The sequence below is a fragment of the Aethalodelphis obliquidens genome, unplaced genomic scaffold, assembly GCF_003676395.1.
Source record: "Aethalodelphis obliquidens isolate GAN/ISIS:26980383/991018 unplaced genomic scaffold, ASM367639v1 scaffold26, whole genome shotgun sequence".
NCBI classification, from domain to species: Eukaryota; Metazoa; Chordata; class Mammalia; order Artiodactyla; family Delphinidae; genus Aethalodelphis; species Aethalodelphis obliquidens.
Genome location: NW_020837970.1, coordinates 19511114 through 19535836, shown reverse-complemented (window position 1 = coordinate 19535836; position 24723 = coordinate 19511114). Strand labels below are relative to the sequence as shown.

General features: G+C 56.4%; 1 protein-coding gene across 1 annotated transcript in view; it reads left to right on the top strand.

The window, feature by feature from the left end:
* The first annotated feature begins 831 nt into the window (after nucleotides 1-831).
* HCN4 (hyperpolarization activated cyclic nucleotide gated potassium channel 4) overlaps nucleotides 832-24723 on the top strand; it is a 44490-nt gene continuing 20598 nt past the window's right edge. Inside the window, exon 1 of the mRNA XM_027123757.1 lies at nucleotides 832-2509. Coding sequence (XP_026979558.1) covers nucleotides 1725-2509 — 785 coding nt within the window. The 5' untranslated portion in view covers nucleotides 832-1724. The remainder of the gene's footprint in view (nucleotides 2510-24723) is intronic.

Genomic DNA, 24723 nt, shown 5'->3' with positions numbered 1-24723 from the left:
GGATCTGAGTAACCCCTGCTTCATCTTGGCAGCCCCCAGGCCTGGGAGAGGGGGTCTGGCAGCCCAGCCTGTGTGGATGGGGGTTGGGCGGTCAGGCTGTCCTAGAGCGCTGGAGAGCGGCAGTGCTGGTGGGATTTGTCCATAAACCCGAGACTGCACACAGAGAGAAGACCACAGCAGGAATCGCTGTTTGGCCTGGGGGGTGGGGGTGAGGAGCGGACTCAAAGGGAGTGGGAGCTGTGCAGCTGCTTGGTAGGGGGCCTGGGTGGAGCAGGAACTCCCCTAGCGTTGGGTGTCACAATTTGGATGAAAACCCAGGGAGAAGGAGGTCCACAGCTAGCCCTAGAGTGCCAGGTCGCCCGGAAGAGCCCGCCTGCTGGCTCCTGCTGCAGCCGGCTAGTCTCCGAAACCCGCATCGGAACCACCCCGGGAGAGGTGCGTGCGGGATCGGACCCCGCACCCGTGGCTGCTGCAGGCTCATTTCCTCGAAGTCTTACCTCGAACGGCTTGGGTCTCACCCGCGCGCCCTGTGCCTCCCGGAGTTCCCCAAGCCCTCCTGGCCGGGTCGCTGCGAGGCTCCGCAGGGGAAAGACCAGCGGGGGATTTGCCCCCTCCTGTGTCACAGGAAAACCCCGGGAGCAGCCCCGACGCAGTGCCTTTCCCGGAAACCCCCCTCTCCAGGCGCGTTGCGGGAAGGCCCGGGGCTCCGCATGCAGACGACCCGCCTCCCCGGAGGAGGGTCGGAGACCCAGCTGAAAAGCATAACCGCTGGGGAGAGGCGGGCCCCGAGCTCGGAGAAGGAGATATCGGGAAATCCCGCCCCACACCCCTGTCGGAACCCTAGGCTTGGGATGCACTCCCAGCCTTTGGCCAAGGAAAGACACTCGAGGGTTGAGGATTAAGGACTCCTCTCACCTCAACCCCTAAGTTCCGGCGAGGGTCCACCCTGCGCCCCCCGCCGGGCCCGCCTCCCCCCCCGCCCCACTCCCGGCCCCCGGTCCCCGGCCCGCGCGCCACTGCCCCTTTAAGAAGCCCAGGTAGGCCGGCCCGGCTGCGGGAGCCGCTCCTATGGCAACCCGCGAGCTGCGGCGGCTTCATGAATATTCCGGGGCGCGGGAGCCGGGCGCTGCCGGAGGGCGCTCCGGGGGAGGCGGCCGCTGATGTAAGCCCGGCGGGCCGCTGGGCTCCGCTCGGCTGCAGCGGGAGCCCCGGGACGGGCCGGCCGGGCTCGGCCAGAGGAAGCAAGGCGAGCTCGCGAGTGACTGGCCACAAAGCCCGGGCGGCGGGACAGACGGACAGCCCGCCTGCCCGCGGGACACACGCCCCAGAGGAGTGCTGGTCGTGCGCTCTGCGCTCCGGAGCGGTTTTCCGAGCGCCGCGGCCGCAGCGCTGCTTCAACCCGCGCCCATTGTTCCCCGCGGGGGCGGGGCGCCTGGAGCCGGGCCGCGCGCCGCGCCCCTGACCGCGGGAGGGAGGGAGGGAGCGAGAGAGAGCGGGGTCCCCGCGCCCAGCCCGGCCCGGGAGGAGGCGCAGCGCGGCGAGCCCCGGGACCCGGAGCCGGACTGGGAGCCTCCCAGCCGCACGCAACCTGCCCAGCATGGGCGCCTGAGGCGGCTCGGCGCCGGCGGCGAAGGACACGTCCCCGCGGGCGGACTGACCGGCGGGCGGACCTGCAGCGGGTCCGCGGCGCCGCACCCGCGCCCCTGCCCCCGGCCCCTGGAGCCATGGACAAGCTGCCGCCGTCCATGCGCAAGAGACTCTACAGCCTTCCGCAGCAGGTGGGGGCCAAGGCGTGGATCATGGACGAAGAAGAGGACGCCGAGGAGGAGGGGGCTGGGGGCCGCCAGGACCCCAGCCGCAGGAGCATCCGGCTGCGGCCGCTGCCTTCGCCCTCGCCCTCGGCGGCCGCGGGCGGCACGGAGCCCCGGGGTGCGGCCCTCGGGGCGGCAGACAGCGAGGGGTCGACCCGCGGCGCGGGCAAGTCTAGCACTAACGGCGACTGCAGGCGCTTCCGCGGGAGCCTGGCATCGCTGGGCAGCCGGGGCGGCGGCGGCGCCGGAGCGGGGGGCGGCAGCAGTCACGGGCACCTGCATGACTCCGCGGAGGAGCGGCGGCTCATCGCCGAGGGCGACGCGTCCCCCGGTGAGGACAGGACGCCCCCGGGCCTGGCGGCCGAGACCGAGCGCTCTGGCGCCTCGGCACAGCCCGCAGCCTCGCCGCCGCCGCCCCAGCAGCCGCCGCAGCCGGTCCCCGCCTCCTGCGAGCAGCCCTCGGTGGACACCGCGATCAAAGTGGAGGGAGGTGCGGCCGCCGGCGACCAGATCCTCCCTGAGGCCGAGGTGCGCCTGGGCCAGGCCGGCTTCATGCAGCGCCAGTTCGGGGCCATGCTCCAGCCCGGGGTCAACAAATTCTCCCTGAGGATGTTCGGCAGCCAGAAGGCGGTGGAGCGCGAGCAGGAGAGGGTTAAGTCGGCCGGGTTTTGGATTATCCACCCCTACAGCGACTTCAGGTAAGGGGGCCTGGCGATGATCCTGTGGGTTGCCTGAGCGGTTGCAGGCATGCTTCCTCTCTCTCGTCCCTGCCTCTCAGCTGGAGTTAACTTTCCTTCCTCGCGCTGGGAGCTTGGGGCGCCTCTAGGCTCTGAGACGCCCCCAGACTTCCTCTTGTACCGCTCTGAGAACTTTCCTCTGTGCTCAGGCCTCCCAACCTCGTCCTGTCCGGGGCTGGGCTGCATTAGAGGCAAGCTGGAAAGGTGTTCTGAGCCTGGCCTAGCCCTGCCCGCAGCCAAGATGAGGCTTTACCACCTTAAGCCCCACATTCCACCTCCCTCTTCTGGGCTGCAGAGTCAGGGTGGACATTCTAAAGGCTGCTCCAGGTCTTTAAGCCTGCAGAGCAGGGCGCTGAAGAGAAACAGACCTTTCGGCAGCAGGGTCAGCTCCTTGGGCGCTGACCCCAGGCATTAATATCTGCCTTCTGGTGTCCTGGGAAGCTGCAGCTGGGGAGGGAGAGCTGAGCTCCTGGAGGATTGAAGTCCAGGATAAAAGCCTTCTGCACCCACCTTAACCCTGGGCACAGCCCCTCAGGCCAAGTGGTGGGCCAGGAGCAGGCACCTTGGTCAGCTGGCATCTAGACTAGCAGGAGAGCATGACCTTGCTTGTAGTGGTCAGTGAAGATGCCTGGTGTCCTGACTGATGAGCAGTCACCCTGTGACCCTAAGCCCGTCCTGTGCCCCTTTCTCACCCCTGCAGCCCAAGCTCCAGCAGCTGCTAGGTCTTTCATGGGTCAGTGGTGGGTCCGCAAACAAATGGTGTGACTACCAGTCAGGGAGAGGGACCCCACCCCCTCCTCATCACCTGAGTCAGATGCCACTGAAGAGCAGATACCACTCGGGGCCTGTGGGGGTATCTGTGCAAAAAGAGATATTGGTGATTGCCTCTGAAGTTGGGATCAGGGATGCCTCTACCCTAATCAAGATCTTGGGGTCCCTCAGTGCCTCTCTGGGCTTTCCTGATACACAGGATTGAAGTGAGGGTCTGAAAAATGTTTACGCTTTTGAGCTGGGTTTGATTGATCCTCTCTATCTCTCTCTGGGCCCTGCCCCCTATTTAGCTCTCTTCCCTGCCTACCCTGCTTACCTGCCAATATAAATGAGCATTTTGCCAACCCAGAGCCCTCTTTGCAAACTTCAGGGAAGCTAGTTTTGTAATGAGAGCATAGCCGTTTTCCATCCAATGAGAGAGATTTCTGGTGCTGGGAATGACCAGTCAGGCAACACTCAAGGGCTTAAAATAGGTGGTGAACAGAGGGCCCCTACCTTTTCCTTTTTTGACGGATTGCTCTGCCTAACCCTAATATCCAGGGTTCCCATTCCCAGAGGGCATAGGGGGGCCAGAGGACAGACTAAACAGACAGCCACAGTCCTCAAGTTGTGTGAGCCGATGTGAGACCCTCTCATGAGGAACTGTGGCTGGTTCCTGTTGCCAGGTTCCTAAAGTGTGATCTCTCCTCTGGTCAGTACTAGGACCTGAGGATCCCAGCCTGAGCTAGGGAGGAGTGGGCAGGTACTGTTGTCTCCTGCACCCCCTGGGGGTGCCCTGGGCTCCTCCTCTCTCTGAACTCCCTGGTTGTGATGGCAGGTAGGCCATGTCAATATCAACCTCCCTTCCTTCACTCAGCTCCCCTCTGGCTTTGTTGTCTGAAAGCCTCTGTTCAGGGTTCTCACCACCAACCTCATTGCCTGGGGTGGGAGCCTGCAAGAGGCCAATCCCAGGCATGCCTAGCTTTCGTCGACAACAGGCATTGATCAAGCACCTTCTGGGAACTGGCCCTTGCCCTCCCTGTTGCCCCTTACCCTGGATGGTGAAGGTCTGAGGCCCGGCTGATTGCATCTGTGGGAACCTCTCCCGCCTTCCTGATCTTACTCTGCCTATCTTGGCATGTCTATCTGCAGTCCCCTTGCTGCAGAATCTCCTACTAACTGCAGGCCACCCGGGACATGGCAGAGGGGAGGGTGATAGGGATAGGGAGGTGTGGCTGCAGCAGGATTGATAAACGGGCAACAGAAAAAGGGTCAGGCTGGGCTTTGAATCTGGGTTTGTGCAACAAGCAACAGGAACTGGTAGCGGGAAGCATGCACCTTCTGTGTGCAGCCTGATGCTGGGTGAGGTGTAAGAGAAGAAATCCAAGAAAGACTGTCTGTGTGTGGTGTGGAGGGATTGTGGTCATGCCTCTAGGCCAAAACAGCTGGTCTCATCGTCACAAGGTCAAAGAGGCAAGGACTTGGCCAAGTCTCCTAAGCTTAGAAAACCCACCAACTCAACCCAGCCTCACCTCCCCGCCTCCCCCTCCCCCCAGCCGACCCAGGCTCAGTCCCTCAGGTTTCAGCCACTAGCCTTTGGCCTCTATGTGGAGCCAATCCCCACCGTCCAGCTCGGGCTTCACAAAAGCTTCTGCAAGCATTGCTCAGGCTAGTTGAGGATTTATTCATCATTTTCATGGGCAGGAAGCATTGATCCAACAGAACTGGTTTAATAAAGAATTGCCAGTGGGCTTCCCTGGTGGCGCAGTGGTTGAGAGTCCGCCTGCCGATGCAGGGGACACGGGTTCGTGCCCCGGTCAGGGAGGATCCCACATGCCGCGGAGCGGCTGGGCCCGTGAGCCATGGCCGCTGAGCCTGCGCGTCCGGAGCCCAGGGCTTGCTGTCATGGGTTGCTTCTGGCATCTCCTGTTCTTGGGGAGGCGAAGGTTGGGTGCCTTTCCCAAGTGCTGGACTGGGCTACACTCTGAGGGACGCATGTAACTTGGGCCACGTATGTAATAGACTTTTCTTGGCTGCCTCTGCTTCTCCTCACCACCCCCTTGATGCACACACGCCATGCCCTGGCTACCCCCATGGCTCCTCCAGGCTCATGAACTTGTCTGGCCTCCCCTCCCCATCCACTCCACATTTGCCTTTTGAACCTGTATTTAGGGTTTGGTAAGGGAAGAGGCCAGAACGTGCAGCCCCTCAGGATATTGGTCCCCAGGCTCCTGCCCAAGGCTGGTTGGGCTCTTTGGTCCTGGGTGGGTCCTTCCTTCCACCTGAGGCGTGTCCTAGAAGCCGAGCTTGGTGATGGGAACCTGGAACAAATAAAAAATAGTAACGGTGTGATCTTGATTTTCCACGAGGGGAGAAAAGGAGTGGGGACCCCCAGTGAAGATGTATCAGGTTTTGTTCCCAGAAGCTGGTCAGGCTTTCAAGCATCAGGCTCAGGGGTTTGTCCTGGGTATGTGACATCTAGGTGTCCGAGCAGGTATCTTGGGGCTGTGGGGTGGACATGGGGGCTGGCAGGGAAGTCCCTCTGTGGGATGTCAGCTCTGGGGCTACTCCAAGCTAGTGCCCCAGACTCTAGCTTGGCCTTGAGAGTGGAAGCAGGCAGAAGCTTGACCCTGCTTATCCCTCTCCCCCTTCCCTTTCCTAGCCTGAGCCTTCTGAAGCTGTGAGAAAGGGAAGGAAACAGAGGGCCCTAGAGGGTCCTTTACTTGGGGACAGAAACAGCTGGGCTCCGAAATCATGGAAACTGGGCCAGTGGCTCGGTAGGACCCAGGGTTGGCCTAAAACTAACTTCCTGTGCTGGCCCATGGCCCCAGGCACTGCCATTGCCCACCTCCCATCACTTCCCAGCTCTGTCTGCTACGGGGCCCCGCTTGGGTTAGGAGCCTTCTCTGGGCCTCAGTTTTCCCATCTAGAAAAATGGGAATCCTGTTGCCTATGGCCATGTCAGACACGAATTGTCCAACTGTGGTCACCTGGTGGAGGTGAGGTGCACTGTCAGAGACTAGTGATGCAGTCGTGAACCACACTGCCCTGCCCTCACTGCTCCCTTCCCTTAGTTGTGAGCAGACCAGATGCGCTTCCGACCTTGGCTCAGGCCAGTGGTTCTGAATCTGCGTCAGAAAACTAACTGAGAACCTGCTGGAAGCTACAGAGTCTCTATCCAGAAAGATCCACGTATCCAGACACACTCAATATGACACTCAATTTCTGGCAACTGTGGAACTGCTAAGTTGAAAGCCATCTAGGTTGTGAACCCCACTCTGGGCTATCCCAGAAGAGAGTCCTGGCCTGGGAGGGGCAGGTGCTAGCCTCCCAGAGCCTTCCCTGGGGCCCTGTAGTCTGAGGCTTGGGCTTCCCATTGCCTGCAGGATGGAAATGAAAACGGGGGCAGAGTTAGATGCTTGGAGAAGGAAAGGTGCTCTGCTGGGGGACTAGTCACTTTTCTGTTTCCTCAGTGCCACGCCCATCTCTTTCCCTTTCAACCATGGGAGGGGCTGTTCAGGTAGGTGGTGAGGAGGAAGAAGGCAGCAGCTGGCTCTGGGTCTGGGGCATTCTGGGGCCTTCCTGGGGGCATTGCCCGGGAATGCGTTTCTGCTATCAGTGTGAAAAGCCAGGACAAAAAGGTGCTGCAAGCCCCTGTGGTGCTAGTGGAGGGGGAAGGGCGCCTTGGTGCAGAGGGGAATTCCAAGGTGAGCTGCCTGGGTGGTGCTGTCAGCTGGCACAGTGGGCAGCGGGATTCTCCAGTGATGAGGATGTGCTCAACCTGCTAAGACTGGAGCAGTTGAAGGATGTGCTGCGAAGGCCGGCATCCGGCTTGGGGCCAAGGTGCTCCTGGGATGCCAGGTGCACAGAAACCCGATGGGGCCAGAGGGCCAGGACCCTTATATTGCCTGGGTGGAAAGGCCTGGGCTCCACGTTCTCCCCGTTGCAAGGCTTCAGTTCCTGGTCTGGACACTGCATGATGAGGCTGGGGGGCCTCTCCCCTGCCCAGCCCTGCTCCATTTGTTCCCCTAGCTGCTGTAAGCCATGAGGCTTTGGGCTGTCAAGTGGCCTGTCTTACACAGTGCTGGGCTGTCTGCCTTCCGTGTGTCCTCCTCTTCCATGCTTTAGGGCCCCTGGGTCTTCTGGGATGCCCTCTCAGGCCACTGCAGCCACCATCGTCCATCTCTCCATCCCTGCCCATCGCATGGCATTAGGATGGAGCTCTGTGTTTGTTACAATGCAGTGTTTCTCACAGTATCATGTCATCCAGCTCCCCTGGGGATCTGTTAAAATACAGATTCTGACTCATTAGGTTGGGGGTGGGGCCTGAGATTCTGCATTCCTATAAGCACCCAGGTGATGCTGCTGCTGGAGTACTGAGGTTCAGACCATGTGTTCCACGCTTAGCCTGGGCTCCCTGACTGAGTTCCTGGAGGCCAGAGACTCTGCCTTCTCCTCTCGGCCTCTAGCAAAAGCACGACAGGGTGAGTCCTGTGACCTGGGGTGAGCGGCACTCAGCCACAGAGGTCGGCGCAAACTTGGGGGACTCGGCCTTCTCCCTTCCCGCTATGCTGCTTGGTCCCTGCCGGTCCTGGATGCTGGCTGTTGTGGTGGGGTGAGCAGGAAGAGGCCACGGGGCCAGAGGGCCCTCAATCCATCCTGTCCCACTGCTTTCGCAGCTTCTCTCCCATTCAAAGGGCCAGAGGGGCGGCTGGCTGGAGAAGTGGCAGGGAGTGCAGTGACTGCTGTGCTGCGCTGAGATTTCTGGGAAGGAACAGATGTTGTCAGTGAGAGAGTCCAGAGGGGCCGGGCAGGAGAGCTGGTGTGAGGGGGCTCTGACAGTGGCTGGCTGGGAGGAGGACAGAGGCATCCAGTGGGAGCAGCCGCCCTAGCACCTTGAGGTTGTGGTGGGGAGGGGGAGGTGTCTGAATCTTAATGCCCCCTCCCCCAGCCCAGACTATGCCTAGCAGCCCCGCTGTGGGCTGGGCTTGCCTGTCACTTCTCTCTGCCCCTGCCCAGCCTGGAAGGCACCAGTCTACATACAGATGACAGGGCTGACAAGTGTCAAAGCAGCCTGAGTGGCCCTTGTGCCTGCCACAACACCGGCCACCACGGGGCAGTTCACCCAGAGCAGAAGGTCCAGCCCCAGTCCCCGGGGGGACTTGTCATGTAACTGAGGAGGCAGCCAGCTCCAGCACATACACACCTCTTGGCTCAAGGGCTCTCAAAAAGCTGCTGTTTCCAGTTGCTAATTAATAGAAGGGCTACAGAGGCCAGCCAGGCGGTCCTGCTTGGGCCCAGGGGATGTTGAAGAATCCACATTTCCCAGCCAGAGCGGGCTGTGGGGAGGGCAGGGGCACTGCCTTGGCTTCAGAGAGGATGTTCTCTGCCAGCCAGGCTTTACTGAGAAAGCATTGCCAGGGCCCTGGAAATCTGCGATCCCAGAGCCTAGGAGGCCACTCAGAGACACTCTCTATCATCAGCACCTGCCCAGAGGAGGGGTGGGAGGCGGCACAGAGAGGTGGTGATCTCCCCGTCACTGAGGGCACTCAAGATGGGACAGCAGTACTTACACCAGAGGTTGCTAAGCAGCATCCTGTGGACCAAATACAGTACCCAGATGTGTTCTGTTTGGCCAGCATAGTGTGTCATGACAAGTCTGAGGCAATGTTTAAAACAGAAGGGTGTAAGACAAAAATTTGGCTTTCTAGGTTCTCTTGAAAAATTGGAAACTCTGGCAGCTCTGGCCCCACAGTGCCACCCGCAGTAGGGAGCTGGAGCACACTAGAGGCTTTAAACTGGCTTTTGCTCTCCAGTTGCCCGCAGTCCCCACCTGTCCCTGTGGTCTCTGGCCATGCCACACCTGCACATTTCGCTGCCTGACCCCTTAGGCTTCTAAGTAATGAAACCAAACAGTGGCTCAAAGCAATAGAGACTAAAGCCAGGTGGACTCACAGATCAATAACCACCATTTATGAACCATTACCATGTGCCAGACTGTTCTAGGAGCTTCTTTTCTTATGTTTTATTTATTCTTCATAGTGGCTCGAAAAATAGGTTCTATTATCCCCAGTTTACAGATAAGGAAACTGAGGCTCTGATGGGAAAAAAAAAAAAAGATTTGCCGGAAATCACACAGCTATGAAGCACCAGAACTGGAATTTGAACGTGTTCTCTAGGACTCAAAACTCATACTTGTCCTTTCTCTCTGTTCCTTCTTTCTTTTCTTTCTTTCTTGTGCGTGTGCGCGTGTGTGTATGTGTTAGCTTTTAAAAGCTAAATTACCAAAGTAGTTCAAGAAAACATTCTCCTGAGAATGAAAGCATTGCAGATAATGCTGGACACATATTATCTGTGTGGAGGGGCTCCGCGGGCACGGGAAATTTAACAGGTCTCAGAATACCAGATCTGGACAGGGCTTGGCAAAGCTCCTGGCCTAAAGCCTTTATTTTATACATGGGGAGCAGAGCACCAGAGAGGGAAGGTGACTGGCCTAAGGGCAGAGAGGAAGTCCAAGTCAGAGATGAAACCAGAACCCAAGAGGGTTATGTAACATAGGGCTCAGAGGTCTTAAGGCTCCACAGTCTACGCCACCCCCAGCCAGAGGGGTCCAGACATCTAGGTGTCTAGGTGACAGAGAAGCCTTCTCCTGAATGGTCTCACCCCTGGAGCTTTTTCTTGTCTTCCCAGCCCCATGCCTGAATTTTGAAGTGTTCGGTATTTTCAGGGTCCCGTCTTAATTTAAGCTCATCAATGAGAAGGGAATCTTTCCATACTTGAAAATGCAGCATCTGGAGGCTGAGACATGCCTGTCCTAACCCCCAGCTCTGGGGCTGCTGCTCCTGGGTATCCGGGTCAGGATGCGTGTCCACCTGCTCCCCCGACGCCGCGGCATGTCCTGGCTGCACGCAGAGCTTTGGGACTTTGGAGCTACATCCAGATGCCATTGACACACCTGTTCCTCGACGGGAGTGTTTGGGGTTTAAAGGAGAAGGGAGCAAATGGTCGGCGGTATCTGTGTTCTCTCCACCAGAGGAGTAGGTGGTCATGTGGTCTGTTCATTACATCTGTCAGAGAAGTAAGGAAGTGGAGTCAGCCTCTGGTTTAGGGCTCAGTGTGTGTCCAGGGCCGAGATTCAGTCTATGCTCAGGATCAGGGTTCAGCCTGGGACCAAGGGAAGGCCTTGGTCTGAGGTCAGGAACTGGAGCCCTTGAACAAAAGCTTTGAGCCAAGCCCAGTGCCTCCCTGAGGCACCAGGGCTGGAGGCGGGGTGGGCATGTTGCCCACTCCATCCTATGCCCCCCACCCAAGAAGCCCTCCCTTCCTTGAAGCTCCCTGAGCTCCTACACCTCTTAGCATCCCAGCCAGCTGCCTTTGGTCTTCTTGGGGAGGTAAAGTACAAATTGTAAATACACAGCAGTGCCACCGCTCCCAACGCCAGAGCCACCAAATCTCACACGTGACCACTCCTGCCATGCTCTGGTCTCTTATTGTTTGGGGCTGTGTCTGTCTTTCCAGGCAGGTGGCCAGCTCCTGGCTCCTGCAGAGCGGCACTCTGGGCTGGGTAGAGAGGTGTGCTGGCTTGGTAGAGGGACTCTCTACTCCCCATTGGTCCGCCAGCTCTGGGCTCCCACAAATTGCAGAGCAAGCAGTGGGGCCTCCGGTCTGCTCACCGCAGCTGTGGGGGCCTGATGACTGGCTGCTGCTGATTTTGTGTCTGTCTAAGCATTTACCCGCGTGGGTGGATGTGTTATGTCTGCACGAATGAGGATTTCGGAAATTAATACATAATACGGGGCTGGCTAATACATTATCTTCTGGGCTTGGGGAGGGGCACGCTAAGGGAGGTCGTGCCCTCTGGGAGGCCAGACACTGCATTCCAAGACTGTTTTCACCCATTATGATGGGGGTCACTCCCCACCCGGCAAAGAGGAGAGTAGGACTTCAGCTCCTCTTAGGGTCCCCCAGTCTGATTGGGGGAGGGCAGACAGGAGGTAGACCAGTTTGGACTGATGGTCAGGGAAGGCTTCTGGAGGAAGCAGAGCTGAGCTAGATCTGAAGGAGAGAGAGAACCATTCTGCACACTTTCTTGGAGGCGAGTGTCTGGGAGCTTGAGCCGCCTGGCTTGTGTGGGTGTTGGCAGACACTGAGGATTACTCAGGTTGCTCAGAACCTGCCGTTTTGGACCTGCACTCCTTAAGCTTTGCCCTTGAGGACTCTGACCCCATGATGCTGCCTGAGTACGTGTGTGTGTGTGTGTGTGTGTGTGTGTTTGCATGTGTTTGTATGCATCTCTCTCTGGCCTCTCACCCCGGGTCCTTGAAGCCCAGGGGAGCTCTCCCAAGCCCTGGCCCCAGCTGTACAACCTCTGAGAAGACTTCCTTCTTCTGCCATCCTAGGCCCAGAAGGCAGGTGTTACCACTGCAATAATGTCACTGAGTGTGTGGCCTGGAGCCCAGTAATTACCCTGTGGTTCCCCATCGCAGGCCGGAGCAGCCCCTGTCAATGATTAACCCGAGTCCCTGACCACTTGATGCCAAACCCAGCCGTGGGCTTCTCCCACCTACAAATTGTCAGATATGATACGGGGCACTTATCCCCTTCCCCAGGGACAGGAAAAGACCCTCACCCTCAGGTCTCATCAATGCCACTGGCAACTTTTAGGAGAAACTTGGTCCAGCAGGGGAGACTCTGCAGCTGTGGCCTGTCCTCATGCAACATCGGGGCTGGCCCAGCCTGGAGCCCTGGGCCTCTCATCCCAGCGTTCCCAGCTTGTAACTGTCCACCCCTCCCACGCTGAGTTTACCCTCCTGACCCTCATCCTGTTCTGCAGTGTGACCTCAGCAAAGTCCTTTCCTCTCTCAGTGTCCAGCGTCAGGGCTCAGTCTGAGGCTGAGAAGGGAGCAAAGCTAGTTGGCCAAATAGGTATTGAACCCGTAATCCTGACCCCATTAGTACACGTTGAGCCAGCAGGGCAGGGACAGCACCGCTGACAAATAGAGCTGATGAGAATCTCCCTCCCTCATTCCTGAGACTCTGCCGAGACCCATCCAGCCGTGATCTTGGACTTACGGGGCCCCTGTGCTCCCAGAGTGGGCGGGGGATTCCTTACCTACTGGCCTCTTTCTGCAGGGTTTCTGCCAGCCCCTGTCTTGGGGCTCAGGGCGGGGGGCTCCCTAGCGTGTTGTGTGCTTATGCTGTAACCCATTAACCCCTGTGGGAGTGGAGATCGGGCTTTCTTTTCTTTGTTCCCTGGGCAAAGGCCCGCATCCACTCCCTCCTCCCAGCCACCTCTTGTAGGGGGCCACCGTCCCCTCCTGGAAGCTCCAACCTGGCCTTGGAAGAGTTCAGATGTGAGGATCCGTGGAGACCACGGGTCACACTGGACAACTATGGTTGGAAGAGTCCAAGGGGAAGACCAGCAGGATCATCACCTTTGGAATTGGCAGGGTTAGGAAATGTGGCAAGCTGTCCATCCTGTCCCAGAGGCTCTGGGGAGTCATCCTCCTGCCACTTTGCGCTGAAGCTTCTGCTGACAGAGCTGAGGGAGCTGGCTGTGAGTAAGAGGCCAGTTGAAGACTTGGTTCTGCCCCATCCAGCTCTGTGGGCTGAGCTGAGCCCTCGCCACCCTGGCCTTGCTTTCCTCATCTGAAAATGGGACCAGAGATGGGGTTTTAGCACGACCCCAAACCCGAAATTGGTGGCTGTAGCGTCACCTGGGAGCTTTATGCAATTATGGATGCCTGGGTCTCCGTGGGTGAGGCCCCGGGTGGGTATAAGTTTGGGGAGCACCCAGGTGATTCTGCTTCTGTCACTTTAGGAGCCAATGAGCTGGCACCCGTAGGGCCCCTTCTGCGCTAACAGTCTGCGGTTCTCTGACTGCACTGTGTTCACCGTAGCCCTTCAGTGCTCCCCAGAGCCTGGGAGTGAAGTACATCCAAGCCATTCATGATGGGCCCCTCCCCAGGGAGTCGTTCCCTTTTCTTTCTCGCAGGTTGTTAGCAAAGAGAACCATAAAACTCTGGGGCTGGAGGGACCCCAGGGAACATGCCCCTTGCTTAATGTCCTTGTCAGCCTGTGTTTTCCTGGAGGGAAGGTGGAGTCCTGTCCAGCTCATGTCCCCAGAGCCCAGGCACTCCCAGGAGACCCACAGTCTAACAAGAGGGCCACGTAGAGACCCTCCCAGAGTCAATATTTAGCCACCTTCTATGGGACAGCCCTCCCCTGGTGTCCTCATTAGCCCTGTGCGGCACCAGTGCTGCTTGGCCTTAGGGAGTTTTGCCCCAAATGCACCCCATTTCCTCCTTCCCAGGAGCACGCCCTTCCCACAGGAGCAGGTGAGCTCTCCTACCTAATTTCCCCTGAGCTTGTGCTCACCTGCTACTCCACAGCAATATTCCATTTTTGCTTCATTCTCCTAAGTGGGGAGAGCTGTGTTTGAGCCTCTTTTGTTTCTTATAAGCCCAGGTGGAGAAGTTCTCCAATTGCTGGTCCCCTCCACAATTTTCCCCAATAGTCTTTTCAGCTGAGTGAAGCTCAGAGAGGTTAGGCCGCTAGCCAGAGGGAACACAGCATCCTGGCAATTCCGGGCGGCTGTAGAGCAGGTGACCTCTGCTGTATAGTTTGATGTGTGTGTGTGTGTGTGCACACTCTTATGCTAGTGTGTCTCTGTGAGTGCACAGATTTAGGGTCTGCAGAAGAGGTCTAAGACCATGAGAGAATCAATGTGTTGACGTCTTGGTGTTCCTTATGGCCAGGCCTGTGCTCAGCTGTGCTATTGAGAAGGTGCAGTTAACGATCCTTTCCCTGAGGAGCTCTTCCTCCGCAGCCTTCGTGGATCCCCATGTCCCCAGAAGAGTCCTGACTACTCAGTCTGGCATTCAAGATGGCCCCATCTTTTCTTCAGATCAGTATTGGGTTGGGGGAGGGGGTGTCTTGGTTTTCTGAGATATGCACTCTTCTCTCAGCCAGCTTTCCATCTGGCCAGCTGCCCTTGGCTGGCCTCTTTAGCCTCTGCACTGCAGAGATCCAGGGAATCGGCATGTCTTTAGAGATTGTCTGGCTCCATCCTCTCATTGTACCAATGGGGACACTGAGGCAGGGATTGTGAGAGCCAGGGCATTGTTCAAGGGCACACAGCAAGTTAAGAGACTGAGCTGGGTAGAACCCAAGACACTCGGGCCCCTGGCCTAGCTTCCTTCTGCTGTGTAGCAGGGACCTCCTTCCTGCAACCACAACGCCAACCTTCCTGACCAGTGGGCACTCTCAGGCCCCCTCCTCTTTGGGGCTTTTGTGCCCAACAAGCCATGCTGCCCCCCACCCCCCAAGACCGAGGGCTCCTTGACGTGGGACCAGTCCACACACTTCTGGATCCCCATAGTCCTCAGACCAGGGCCTGCATCTTAGTGGTTACAGGAATAATAATAATGATGATAACAGCCAGTACGTACTGAGTACTTGCATTGTGTAGCATATCATTATCTCACTGAATTCTCTCGGAATCCTGTGGGGTGGGATTAATGTACTCGTTTTGTACATGAGAAGACAGATTGAAGGCTCCCATCCCCGCGCCCCACTGGGTTGCACTTTGAACCACGGGGGTGGGGAGCTGGACATTTGGAGAGAAGGGGTTTGGAGGTTCTGCCATATGGGATTGTAGAAATCACACGCTCCCCAGGCAGGGAACCCCAAACTGAGGATGTGGGAGCCCTTCCCTCGGGATTGGGTGTGACTTGAGGAAATGAAGTGCGCAGATTCTGCCAGCATCCCCGTGGGCACAATCCCCACGGCCTCCCTCTGATCCCCAATTAGAGCCCCCAGGTGCCCCTCCTCACCTTGAAGGGCGGTGGCTCTGCAGACCAAAGAGAAGGGGGGACTAGCCTGCGAGCTCGGGAGGCGGGAAGGGGCATCATGGCCCAGTGACAACATCATAGGACTCGGATGCTGCTGTCTCCACCGAACTCGGTTTTCCCTTGTAAGTGCCCCTCCCCCATCTGCTGCCTTCATATTGAAGGTTTTTGAGTTTTATTTTTGGTCTTATTTTTCCTTCCCTTTTTCTGTTTTTGTTTTTCCTGCCATCCCTGTCGTAACTTTTTGTGTTGGAGGGTTTCATTATCGCCTCCTTTGCCCAAGTTGAAACAGGGACCCATCATTGTGTCTGTTTCCAGGACAGTGCCTTGGTCACGTCACAACCCCCAGACGTTTCCCTGCCCCTCCAAGTACCCTCAAGCTGTGTCCATGAGGGGGTGTGTGGGGGGAAGTGGTGGTGGAAACCAGAGACAGACACCGGTGCTTGGAGGGGTTTTTAAATTATATTTAAAACAATTGTTTTGTATAAATAAAAGAAAATGGGAAGTGAAAAAAAACAGATTTCAGAGAGGTTAAGTGATTTGTTCAAGGCGACACAGCCAGGTGTTCAAACACTAGAGTGCTTAACCACTGTACTGTCTGCTACAGCTTAGCTTCTCCAAGTGTGGTCCCTGGACCAGCAGCCTCAACATCACCTGGGAGCCTGGTAGCAATGCAGGTGTCCGCCCTCACCCCACACCCAGAGAATCCGAGTCTGCATCTTGGTTAAGATCCCCCGGCGATTTGTGTGGAGATTAAAGTTTGAAGAAGCACTGTGCTACATGACTGAAAGATCACAGAAGGGGCCGGCAAGATGCTGGCAGTTCCAGCTCTCACACAGCTCACCTCTTCCTTGGGGAATGGCCGAGACTAGCCCTCACGTTGAGGGACTAGGGCCTCAGCCCAGGACGGTGACTGTCCAGGGAAGAGGCAAGGGGTAAAGGGTCATTTTGTTTGGGTCTTCAGAGACAGAAACAAAACCAAATTTTGTTGTTCCGGTAATAGGTCATCCTTATAGAAAAGTGAGAACCTAAAGATACGCCAAAATCCCACCCACCCACCCACCCACCCATGAACCCAGCGCTAGCTAGATGCCCTTGGCTCTGAATCTGTTTGGGAGGCCGCTTCAGGCGGCCGAGGGAGCAGCTACCTGGGAGCACTGTGATTCTGAGTCAGAGATTTTTGAGGTGGGTTAAAAATAGAGCCCTACTGGCCAGGCGGGGGTGGGAGGCAGACAGCCATTCATCTGCCGTAGGGGGGAGACGCCAGGGTCGGGGAGGAGCAGTGAGGGGAGGGTGGGCGTTCATTCCCCTCAGAGGCGCGAGCGGAGGGCGTTGGAAGGCAGCGCTTTCCAGCGTGAGGGGGCGGGGAGGCTAAAATGCCAGACTCCTGCGCCCCGCCCCCCTCGGGTGGGTGGAGCGTGGGGAGGGGGCGGGGCCGCAGCGCTGCCTCCGAGAAAGATGAAGGAGAGACTGGACGCGCAGGGGCGGGGAGGGGCTGGTAGACGCTTCCCAGCAGCTTTATTGATTGTGAGGGAGGGAAGGCAAGGAAGGTGGCCCACGTGTGTGCGTTCCCACGTGGGTTTTGTGGGCAGGCACGTGGTCTCCTTTGCCTATTACACCTGCCCTTCAAATGGCCTCCCTCCGTCTCCTCCTCCTGAAGCGCCTCCGGGAAATCTGCTCTTCCTGCTCTCGCGTCGGACAGCACCTTTGTCTACCCAGGCCGCCTGGGAGTTCCCCGGGGACCCGTGTGTGTCTCTCCCCTGACACACGTTAGAAGACTCTTTACAGCATGGGACACTGGTCGGTGGTTACTGGTGGATTTATTTTTCTGATTAAAAGGTAATATTTGCCCATTATGGGGAATTTAGAACATTAAGGTGTAATGGAGAAAACAAAAACCACCCGTAATCCCACTACGTAGAAATATCAATGTTAACATTTTAGTGTATTTTATTTTTATTTTTGCCAGTCTCCACCAACCCTCCCCACAGCAGCCTTTAATCCACCCATTTATTTAACAGTAAGACAGTTTTGCTGAGGACCCCCACTCCTCCCACTCTGGGCCCAGCTCTGCGTTTACATCTTGGAAAAGGAAGAGAAGTCATTTGGGCTCTTGGGGAGCACACAGCAGGTTTGGGGAGATGAGACTCATCCTGGGTCCACAAGGTGGGGATGATGTCGGGAGATTCTAGGGGAGAAGTGGAGCTGTCTCCTCTTGCCCTCCCCTCCCCCCCACCTCCTGGATCTCTGGGCCAAGCCTATTGGAGAGAAGGGAGAATCCTCAAAGCCCCCAGAGAGGGGGCATGCCTGTAACAGAGGGGGCTTAGTGTGTTGTGTCACCGTGGGCCTGTGCTGGTCAGGCTGGAAATACAGTCATGGCCTCTGTTGACGTCTGTAGCCTCAGTGTCCCCCCGCCAGCCCCCTGTCATCCCACTGTGTCAGAACCCCAACCCCATGTTTCTCCTGGCCTGTCTCTTGTTCATCTACCCCCCCGCCCGCCCCCTTCCAACTCCTCCCTCCTTCTCTGTGGCTTTCCCACCATCATCTTCACCAGGTGGGGGCCATTTGCTAGTGGATGTGGCTGGGAGTCTTCGTGCCTTGGGTGTTCGGATGGGATAAATTCCTCCCTGATCATCGGAGGCCTGTGAAAGCCTTGTGGGAAGGAGCTGGGGTGTCAGAGGGCTGTCCATTTTGTGTAGCTTCTCCTGGGCCTCCTGCCACTCAGCCTTTGGCTCCCAAGGGATTCATTCAAGCGTTCATTTATTCACGCTTCCACCCATTCCCATATTTCCACCCATTCCCATGTTTTTTGGACCATTTTTGGACCTTCCTCATAAAAAGCACTGTACCAAGTTCAGAGGGTCAGGTGGCCACAAGACAGACAAACGTGCAATTCCATCATAGTGTGATAAACACTATGCTAGGGCAGCACAAACAAGGGGCCCCTAGCCAGATTTCCTAGGAGACAAAGATGGCCTCCCAGGAGAAGTGACGGCTCCTCTGAACCAAGTGGCCTGGGGTGAGCAGGGGTGGGGAGGAGAGCTCCAGACAGATGACAGTATGTAGGAAAGCCCAGAGGAGAAGGGCAGTGCAGTGTGTCTGGGGCACTGAAAGCTGCTGAGTGTGTGTGGAGCAGAGCATCTCACACAGGGGAGGCATGGCGAGAATCAAGGCAAGAGAGGAGGCTGAGCCCAGATCAGGAAGTGCCCAGGAATGACAGTGAGGAACTTGGATTTTGGCTGGGAGTGTGGAAGGACTTTGGGCTTGGCAAAGCGTGGAGAGGTTGTGGACCCTACCCTGGACCCTGAAGTCTGTGGGGTCCTGGGAGAGGCAGAAGCCCAGTTAGGAAGCTGCTGAAGTAAGCCAGGTGGTGAGTTGATGAGCCATGCCGCATCCCACATGACTGAGTGTTGGAAGGTAAGCGAGATGGGAGAGTCGAGGATAATCCCCAGGTTTCTAGGCTAAGCATCTGAATGGCTGGTGGTATCACATGCTGGAGGCACAAGCCTATGGGGGAAGCTGCTAAGTTATATCTGGCTATGTCAAGAGTGAAGTTCCCTTGGGACATCGAGGTGTAGATGTGTAGTCAGCAAGTGAACACATGGCTATGGGGCTCAAGGGAGAGGTCTGGTCTGGAAGCCAGTGGAATAATGAAGCCTTGGGAGTTGGTGAGGTCACCCAGGGAGAGAGTAAGGAGGGAGGGGGGGGACCCAAAGGAACAAAAACATTTAAAGGTCATGCAGGGGAAGAGGCGCTCCTGCAACGGGAGGGAAAGGAGAGGCAGAACAAAGAGCAGAGTGAGGTGTCTCAGCAGATATGGCACACGGCGTCAGATGATGCAGAGGGTCAAGACGGAAACAGACCAGAAAACGTCCGTGGGATTTTGCAGCAGGACGTGTGCATCGGCAGTGTTGCTGGGGGGTTGAGAGGCGTGTTGGGGACGGACATGGAAGTGAGAGAGTGGGGATGGCGACACGTCTCTCAGGAAGCTTGGTTCTGAGGGGAGAAGAGATAAGACAGTAGGGATTCAGGAGAGATTTTATTTTTTTAAGTGTAGAGAGCTTAAAAGCTGATGGAAAAGGATGAGTAGAGAGGGAGATTGAAGATATGGGCGAGAGGATGGATAACCTGTAGATTAAGCTTCCTGGGGAGGAAAAAGGGAACAGTGTCAAGAGGGCAGGTGGAAGGGTCACTGATCCCCTTGTGACTGGGGAAGGGAAAAGCGTGAGGAGGAGACAAGCAAGGGAGTAGTCTGGTGGCGGGAAGAGGACGGGGACATTCTGGGGGCTTCTGTTTTCTCTGTGAAGTAAAAGTGGTGTTATCTGCTGGGAGGGAGAGGGGAAGTGGTAGTTTCAGAGCTCTGAGGAGAGAGGAGATAATTTGGAAAAGCTGCTGTGGGAAATGGGTGGGAAAGGTCTTTAGGGTCTCCTGGAGGATGGGCTGGTAGAGGTGAGGGCCCAGCTGAGCATGGAAATCTTGATGAGGAAATAGAGGCACAAGGAGCTAAGGCACTTGGTCTATAGTAGGACTGTTCTGAGGTCTGAGGTTTTCTGCACAGCCCCCCATGTAAACAGGAAAAGAGCTGATGGTGGTCCTGAGCTAGGACTGTGATCTGGTGAAGTGGGTGCCGGAAGGATGGGGCGAGAGAGGTTGATGAGCAGGACCATTATGCCTGGGGGTGACGGGAGGAGGCAGGAGGGTTCTCATGGGAGAATTAGAGGGTCAGCCAACTTCAGGCTCCAGGGACACTAAAGAAGAGACTTAGCATGATTGGATAAAAGAGCTGGAAGGAAAGGAGGTTAGGGTGAGAGAGAGCATTGAGATTAGAGATGGACCAACTGGAGATAGTGACCCGATCCAGGGTGTGCTCTTGGAATGGACTGGAGTGAAGACACTAGAGGCAGGACTTCAAGCCGCTGGGAGGCTGGGTGTTTATTGTTGGGCTGTTGAGAAGGAGTAGAAGTCACCCATGATGATGGCAGGATTCGAAGTGGAACAGAAGGTTGTAAACCAGGTGCCAGCATCACCAGGGTCCCCAAGGGTGGCAGATGGATGCTGGAAAGATGGGCAGCAAATGACAGGATGCTCAGAGGATCTCGTAGACATTCCTACCACAGACAGGAAGGGGCATCGGTGTGGAGCGGGGAGGGTGCTCACTCCACCCTCTGGGGGTTTGGGAGAGTGACACAACTAAGGTTTGCTTAAGGGAAAAAGCAGACGGGTTAGGGAGTGAAGAAGGTGGGGATGAAGATGCCGTGGAAGAGAGCACAGGAGACAGGTTTGGGAGGGAGGGGTGCAGTAGGAGTCGGTACAGGGTTTGGGAGAGAGAAAATACTACCAACCAGGTTTATATTTGTATAGAGTGGTTGGAAGTGGGACTCTGGAGTCAGGCTGTTTGGGTTTGAATTCCTGATCCACCATATACAGCAAATTTCTCTACTTCTTGTGCCTCAGTCTCCTCAACTGCAAAATGGGCATAATCATAGTATTTACTTAATAGGTTTTTTGTTGTTGTTGTTGTTTTTTTGCGGTACGCGGGCCTCTCACTGCTGGGGCCTCTCCCGTTGCGGAGCACAGGCTCCGGACGCGCAGGCTCAGTGGCCATGGCTCACGGGCCCAGCCGCTCCACAGCATGTGGGATCCTCCCGTACCGGGGCACGAACCCGTGTCCCCTGCATCGGCAGGCGGACTCTCAACCACTGTGCCACCAGGGAAGCCCTTCATAGGGTTTTTATGAGAATTAAATGAGATAGTCTGTATAAGGGACTCAGGTGAGCGCCTGGCAAATAGTAAATGCCCAACAGATGTTGATGGCTGTCCTCCTTCATTCTCATCGTCTTCATGAGCAGCTTGGGCAGTTATCTATGCTGGGCCTGAAATGGAGGGTGAAGCTCCCAGCTCCCGTCCATTTCTCAGACACAAAAGACTCCTGGCTTCTTTGTTGAGGGGCTAGAAGGAGAGTTCGGTGGTACCTGATGAAAGGGGCAGGATGTGACGACTGCTAACATAGACACACTGCACAGTTAGGCGAAGCTCATGGAGAAGGAGGCAATTGAACTGGGCTTTGGATGAGAGAAGGGATTTCAAAAGATGGGGGTTCAAGAGGTAGGGGTGGTTCTCAGGAGGAGGAACCAGGAGGTGGATGGAGATGGGGCCAAAAGTGTCCAGTTGACTCCTGTGAAGGAAGTGGAAGGGAGAAGAGGGAAGTGGGGTCGGGGGTGCCAGACCAAGGAACTCGAACCTTCTTCTGTAGTCAGTGGGAGTCTACCAAAGGGGGGTTCAAGCATGGAGTGACATAATCGTAATGCTATTTGGCCAGATAACCCAGAGAGCATGTGGCTTGGAGGGAAAGAGGGAGGAGGCCGAGACCAGGTGGGCGGCAGGGGCAAGGGTCCAGGTGAGGAGTAGTGAGGAACTGATCTAGGACAGAGCAGTTGGGGACCGATTCAGAAGCTGTCATTGAAGAGGCCAGACAAGACTTGGCCACTGCTTGGCCTGCAGGAGTGGGTGGGAGGAAAGAGAAAGCAGCTGAGGATGGCTATGAGGTTTCCAGCCCAGGTGATTGAAATGCTGACTGTGCCATTCAGCTTTGAGGAGAAAGATGCTGAGCTCAGCCTTGGACTTGTTGGGTGGAGGGGCCAGCAGGCCCTCCAGGTGGCAGGTGGGAATGCAGTCTGGTGCTAGGAGCAGTCTGAGTGGGAGCCGTCTGCACAGAGGGGAGGGTATAAGATGGGGCCGTGGGTGTGCTGCTCACCCAGGAGAAAGCACGGGGGACCCCCCCCCCCTTCCTGCCACCAGCACTGCAGGGACACAGGCGTGTCTGGGACAAGGCTCCTGCCCTCAAGGAATCCACAGTTTTCTAGGAGATCCAGAGCCAAGGCTCAGGCTGGGCTGTGGCTCCATCAGTGAGAGGCTGGGGAGGCCCAGAAGAGGCAGCACTTCAGGTGAATGTTGAAGGATGGAAAAGATCTTAATGGGCAAAAACCAGACATTCTCTTTCTTACAGCCGACAGGATTCCCAGTGGATATCATTTGTGTCAAAATGTATGCAAGTGGGTGTGCAAGAAAGTATGCCTGTGTGAAAATGGATGCGTGTACAAAGACAAAATTTAACAGGGGTGCGTAGATGAGAGTGTGTGTACAAAAATGTGTTCATGTGTGTGTGAGAGAGAGTATATGTGCTCAGAGGCAAGCATGGGCAGGTGTGGACAAGAGGAAACTAAAGGAGGTCGTCCCTATTCCGGGACTTCCACTTCTTTTTAAAAAATTTTTTTTTGCGGTACGCGGCCCTCTCACTGTTGTGGCCTCTCCCGTTGCGGAGCACAGGCTCTGGACGCGCAGGCTCAGCGGCCCAGCTGCTCCGCGGCATGTGGGATCTTCCCGGACCGGGGCACGAACCCGTGTCCCCTGCATCAGCAGGCGGACTCTCAACCACTGCGCCACCAGGGAAGCCCGGGACTTCCACTTCTGCCTCCGTTTTATCACCCTTCACATCCTCTTCAGCCTCCAGGGAAGGAGAGGCCCCTTGGTCTGGTCCTTGAGTCTCCGAGTTCAGGATCAGGAGGCTTCTATCTTCTCTTCCCTCAGCTCCCTTGAGGCCATAACCTTCCACTCAGACCGTGAAATGTTCCAGGTATCCATGTAATGGGCTGTTGGGCTTTTTGCCACCCCCTTCCTTCTGCCCGTGGGCACCCCGCTCCTCCAAAGCTGGCCCACAGGCCACTCCCTCCTGCTGAGAGGCCATCACCTGCCTAGATGGACCTGTTGGTTCAGTTAGAAAGTAAGGTCCAGAATTGAGGGAGAACAGACCTGGGGTCCAGGGACAGGGGCTTCCAGAGCCCAGCTGGTGTCTTGCTGGCTAGGACTTCCTCTCAGCTTAGAGAACACTGGGATGGGGAGGGTCATCGGGCTTTCGGGAGACCAAGGCCTCTAATTCAGGGCTGTGCCAACCCCAGCACGCCTGAGTCTGGCCATCCATTGCTTCCCCGCCAGGGCCTGCCACCTGCCACTGTGGATGCGTAGCTGGGATTGTGGGATTTATTCATGAATAATTCTAGGGATAGTGGGGGCCAGGGGAGCATTGGGCCTCCAGGTTGAGGCTTTGGAAATGTTAACTATTTCCTCTCGGTGGACCTTAGTTTTCCTTTCTGCAGGATGGGTACAACTGATGACTGGGGTGCTTTTAATACTTGAAAGGTGTGTTAGTTTCCCCACCCAGAAAGTACCTTAGAAGGCCTGGCATCAGGAAGATAAGTCCCCTTGAAACCTCTTTGCACCCTTCTCTTCTCTCTTGTCTCTGGGGCAGGGGCTGTACCTGCTGTGGTAGGCACCCTCCACAGTGTAATGCAAACGTGCCAGAAAGGCTTGTCCACCTCCCCGCATCCCACTGAGGTGCCTAAAATCCCAAGAGGTCAGACTCTGGAGTTCCACAGACCTTTCTGAATTAGGGGTCTGCTCCTTACTAGCTGTGTGGTCTTGGGCAGATACTTCTTGCTGAACCTCAGTGTCATCATCTGTAAAATACAGATAATAGCAGCTCCCTTAGTGCTGGTGTGAGGAATAAATGAAGTAACGCATTGAAAGCACCAAGTAAGTGCTTGATACATGTGAGTGTTTTGGGGTCTTTTTTTTTTTTTTGCGGTACGCGGGCCTCTCACTGTTGTGGCCTCTCCCGTTGCGGAGCACAGGCTCCGGACGTGCAGGCTCAGCGGCCATGGCTCGCTGGCCCAGCCGCTCCGTGGCATGTGGGATCTTCCCGGACTGGGGCACGAACACGCGTCCCCTGCATCGGCAGGCGGACTCTCAACCACTGCGTCACCAGGGAAGCCCCTTGGGGTCTTTTTGAATAGAGCCTTTTCATTCATCAAGGAGCCCCCCATTGAAAATGTGCAGGGACATTAAGGAATCACTTGAGATGTTTCTGGTCACTGGGACTGAGGGAGAAGAGGGGTCAGAGAGCTGCGGATGCAGTGGGGAGGCTGTTGCTACTTCCGCTGGCTGGGCCAGGACCCTAGGGCTGGCAGGCACGCCGGGAGCTGTCCGTGGTGCTGAACACCATTTATTGCTCTCTGCCGGCCCAGCTTTCAGAAATCTGTGCAACCGTCTGGCAAAGAGTAAGGAAGCAAGGCCAAGGTCAGCTCCCAAAGCCCAACTTCTGTTACCTCCTCCAGGAAAACTTTATGACCTCATCCTTCTAGGCCACCAGGAGCCCACCTTTTCAGATGCCTGGGCTGCTGCCTGGGATGGTTTCTTACATCATTGCCCAACTTGTCTTCTGTCTTCTGGCTAAGCCTTGGACCGTGAGCTCCCTGAGATCAGGGCATCTCTATGCTGAGGTAAATAGGTTCTGCCGTCCCATTATCCAGGGAATATTGTGGGCCCTTAATTCCACCCCTGGCTGTTCTGGAACCATTATGAAGCTCCCATCCACCCACTCCCTGTAGATGCTTTGCTTTGGCTCTTCCCTGGAAGATTTCATCTACCTCCGTCACCTCTTTCCTGTGAATTTTTTGACTTGAATTACTTACTTACTCATTTAAAACTATGGGCTAGGCATAGGTCAGAGCATTTTACAAA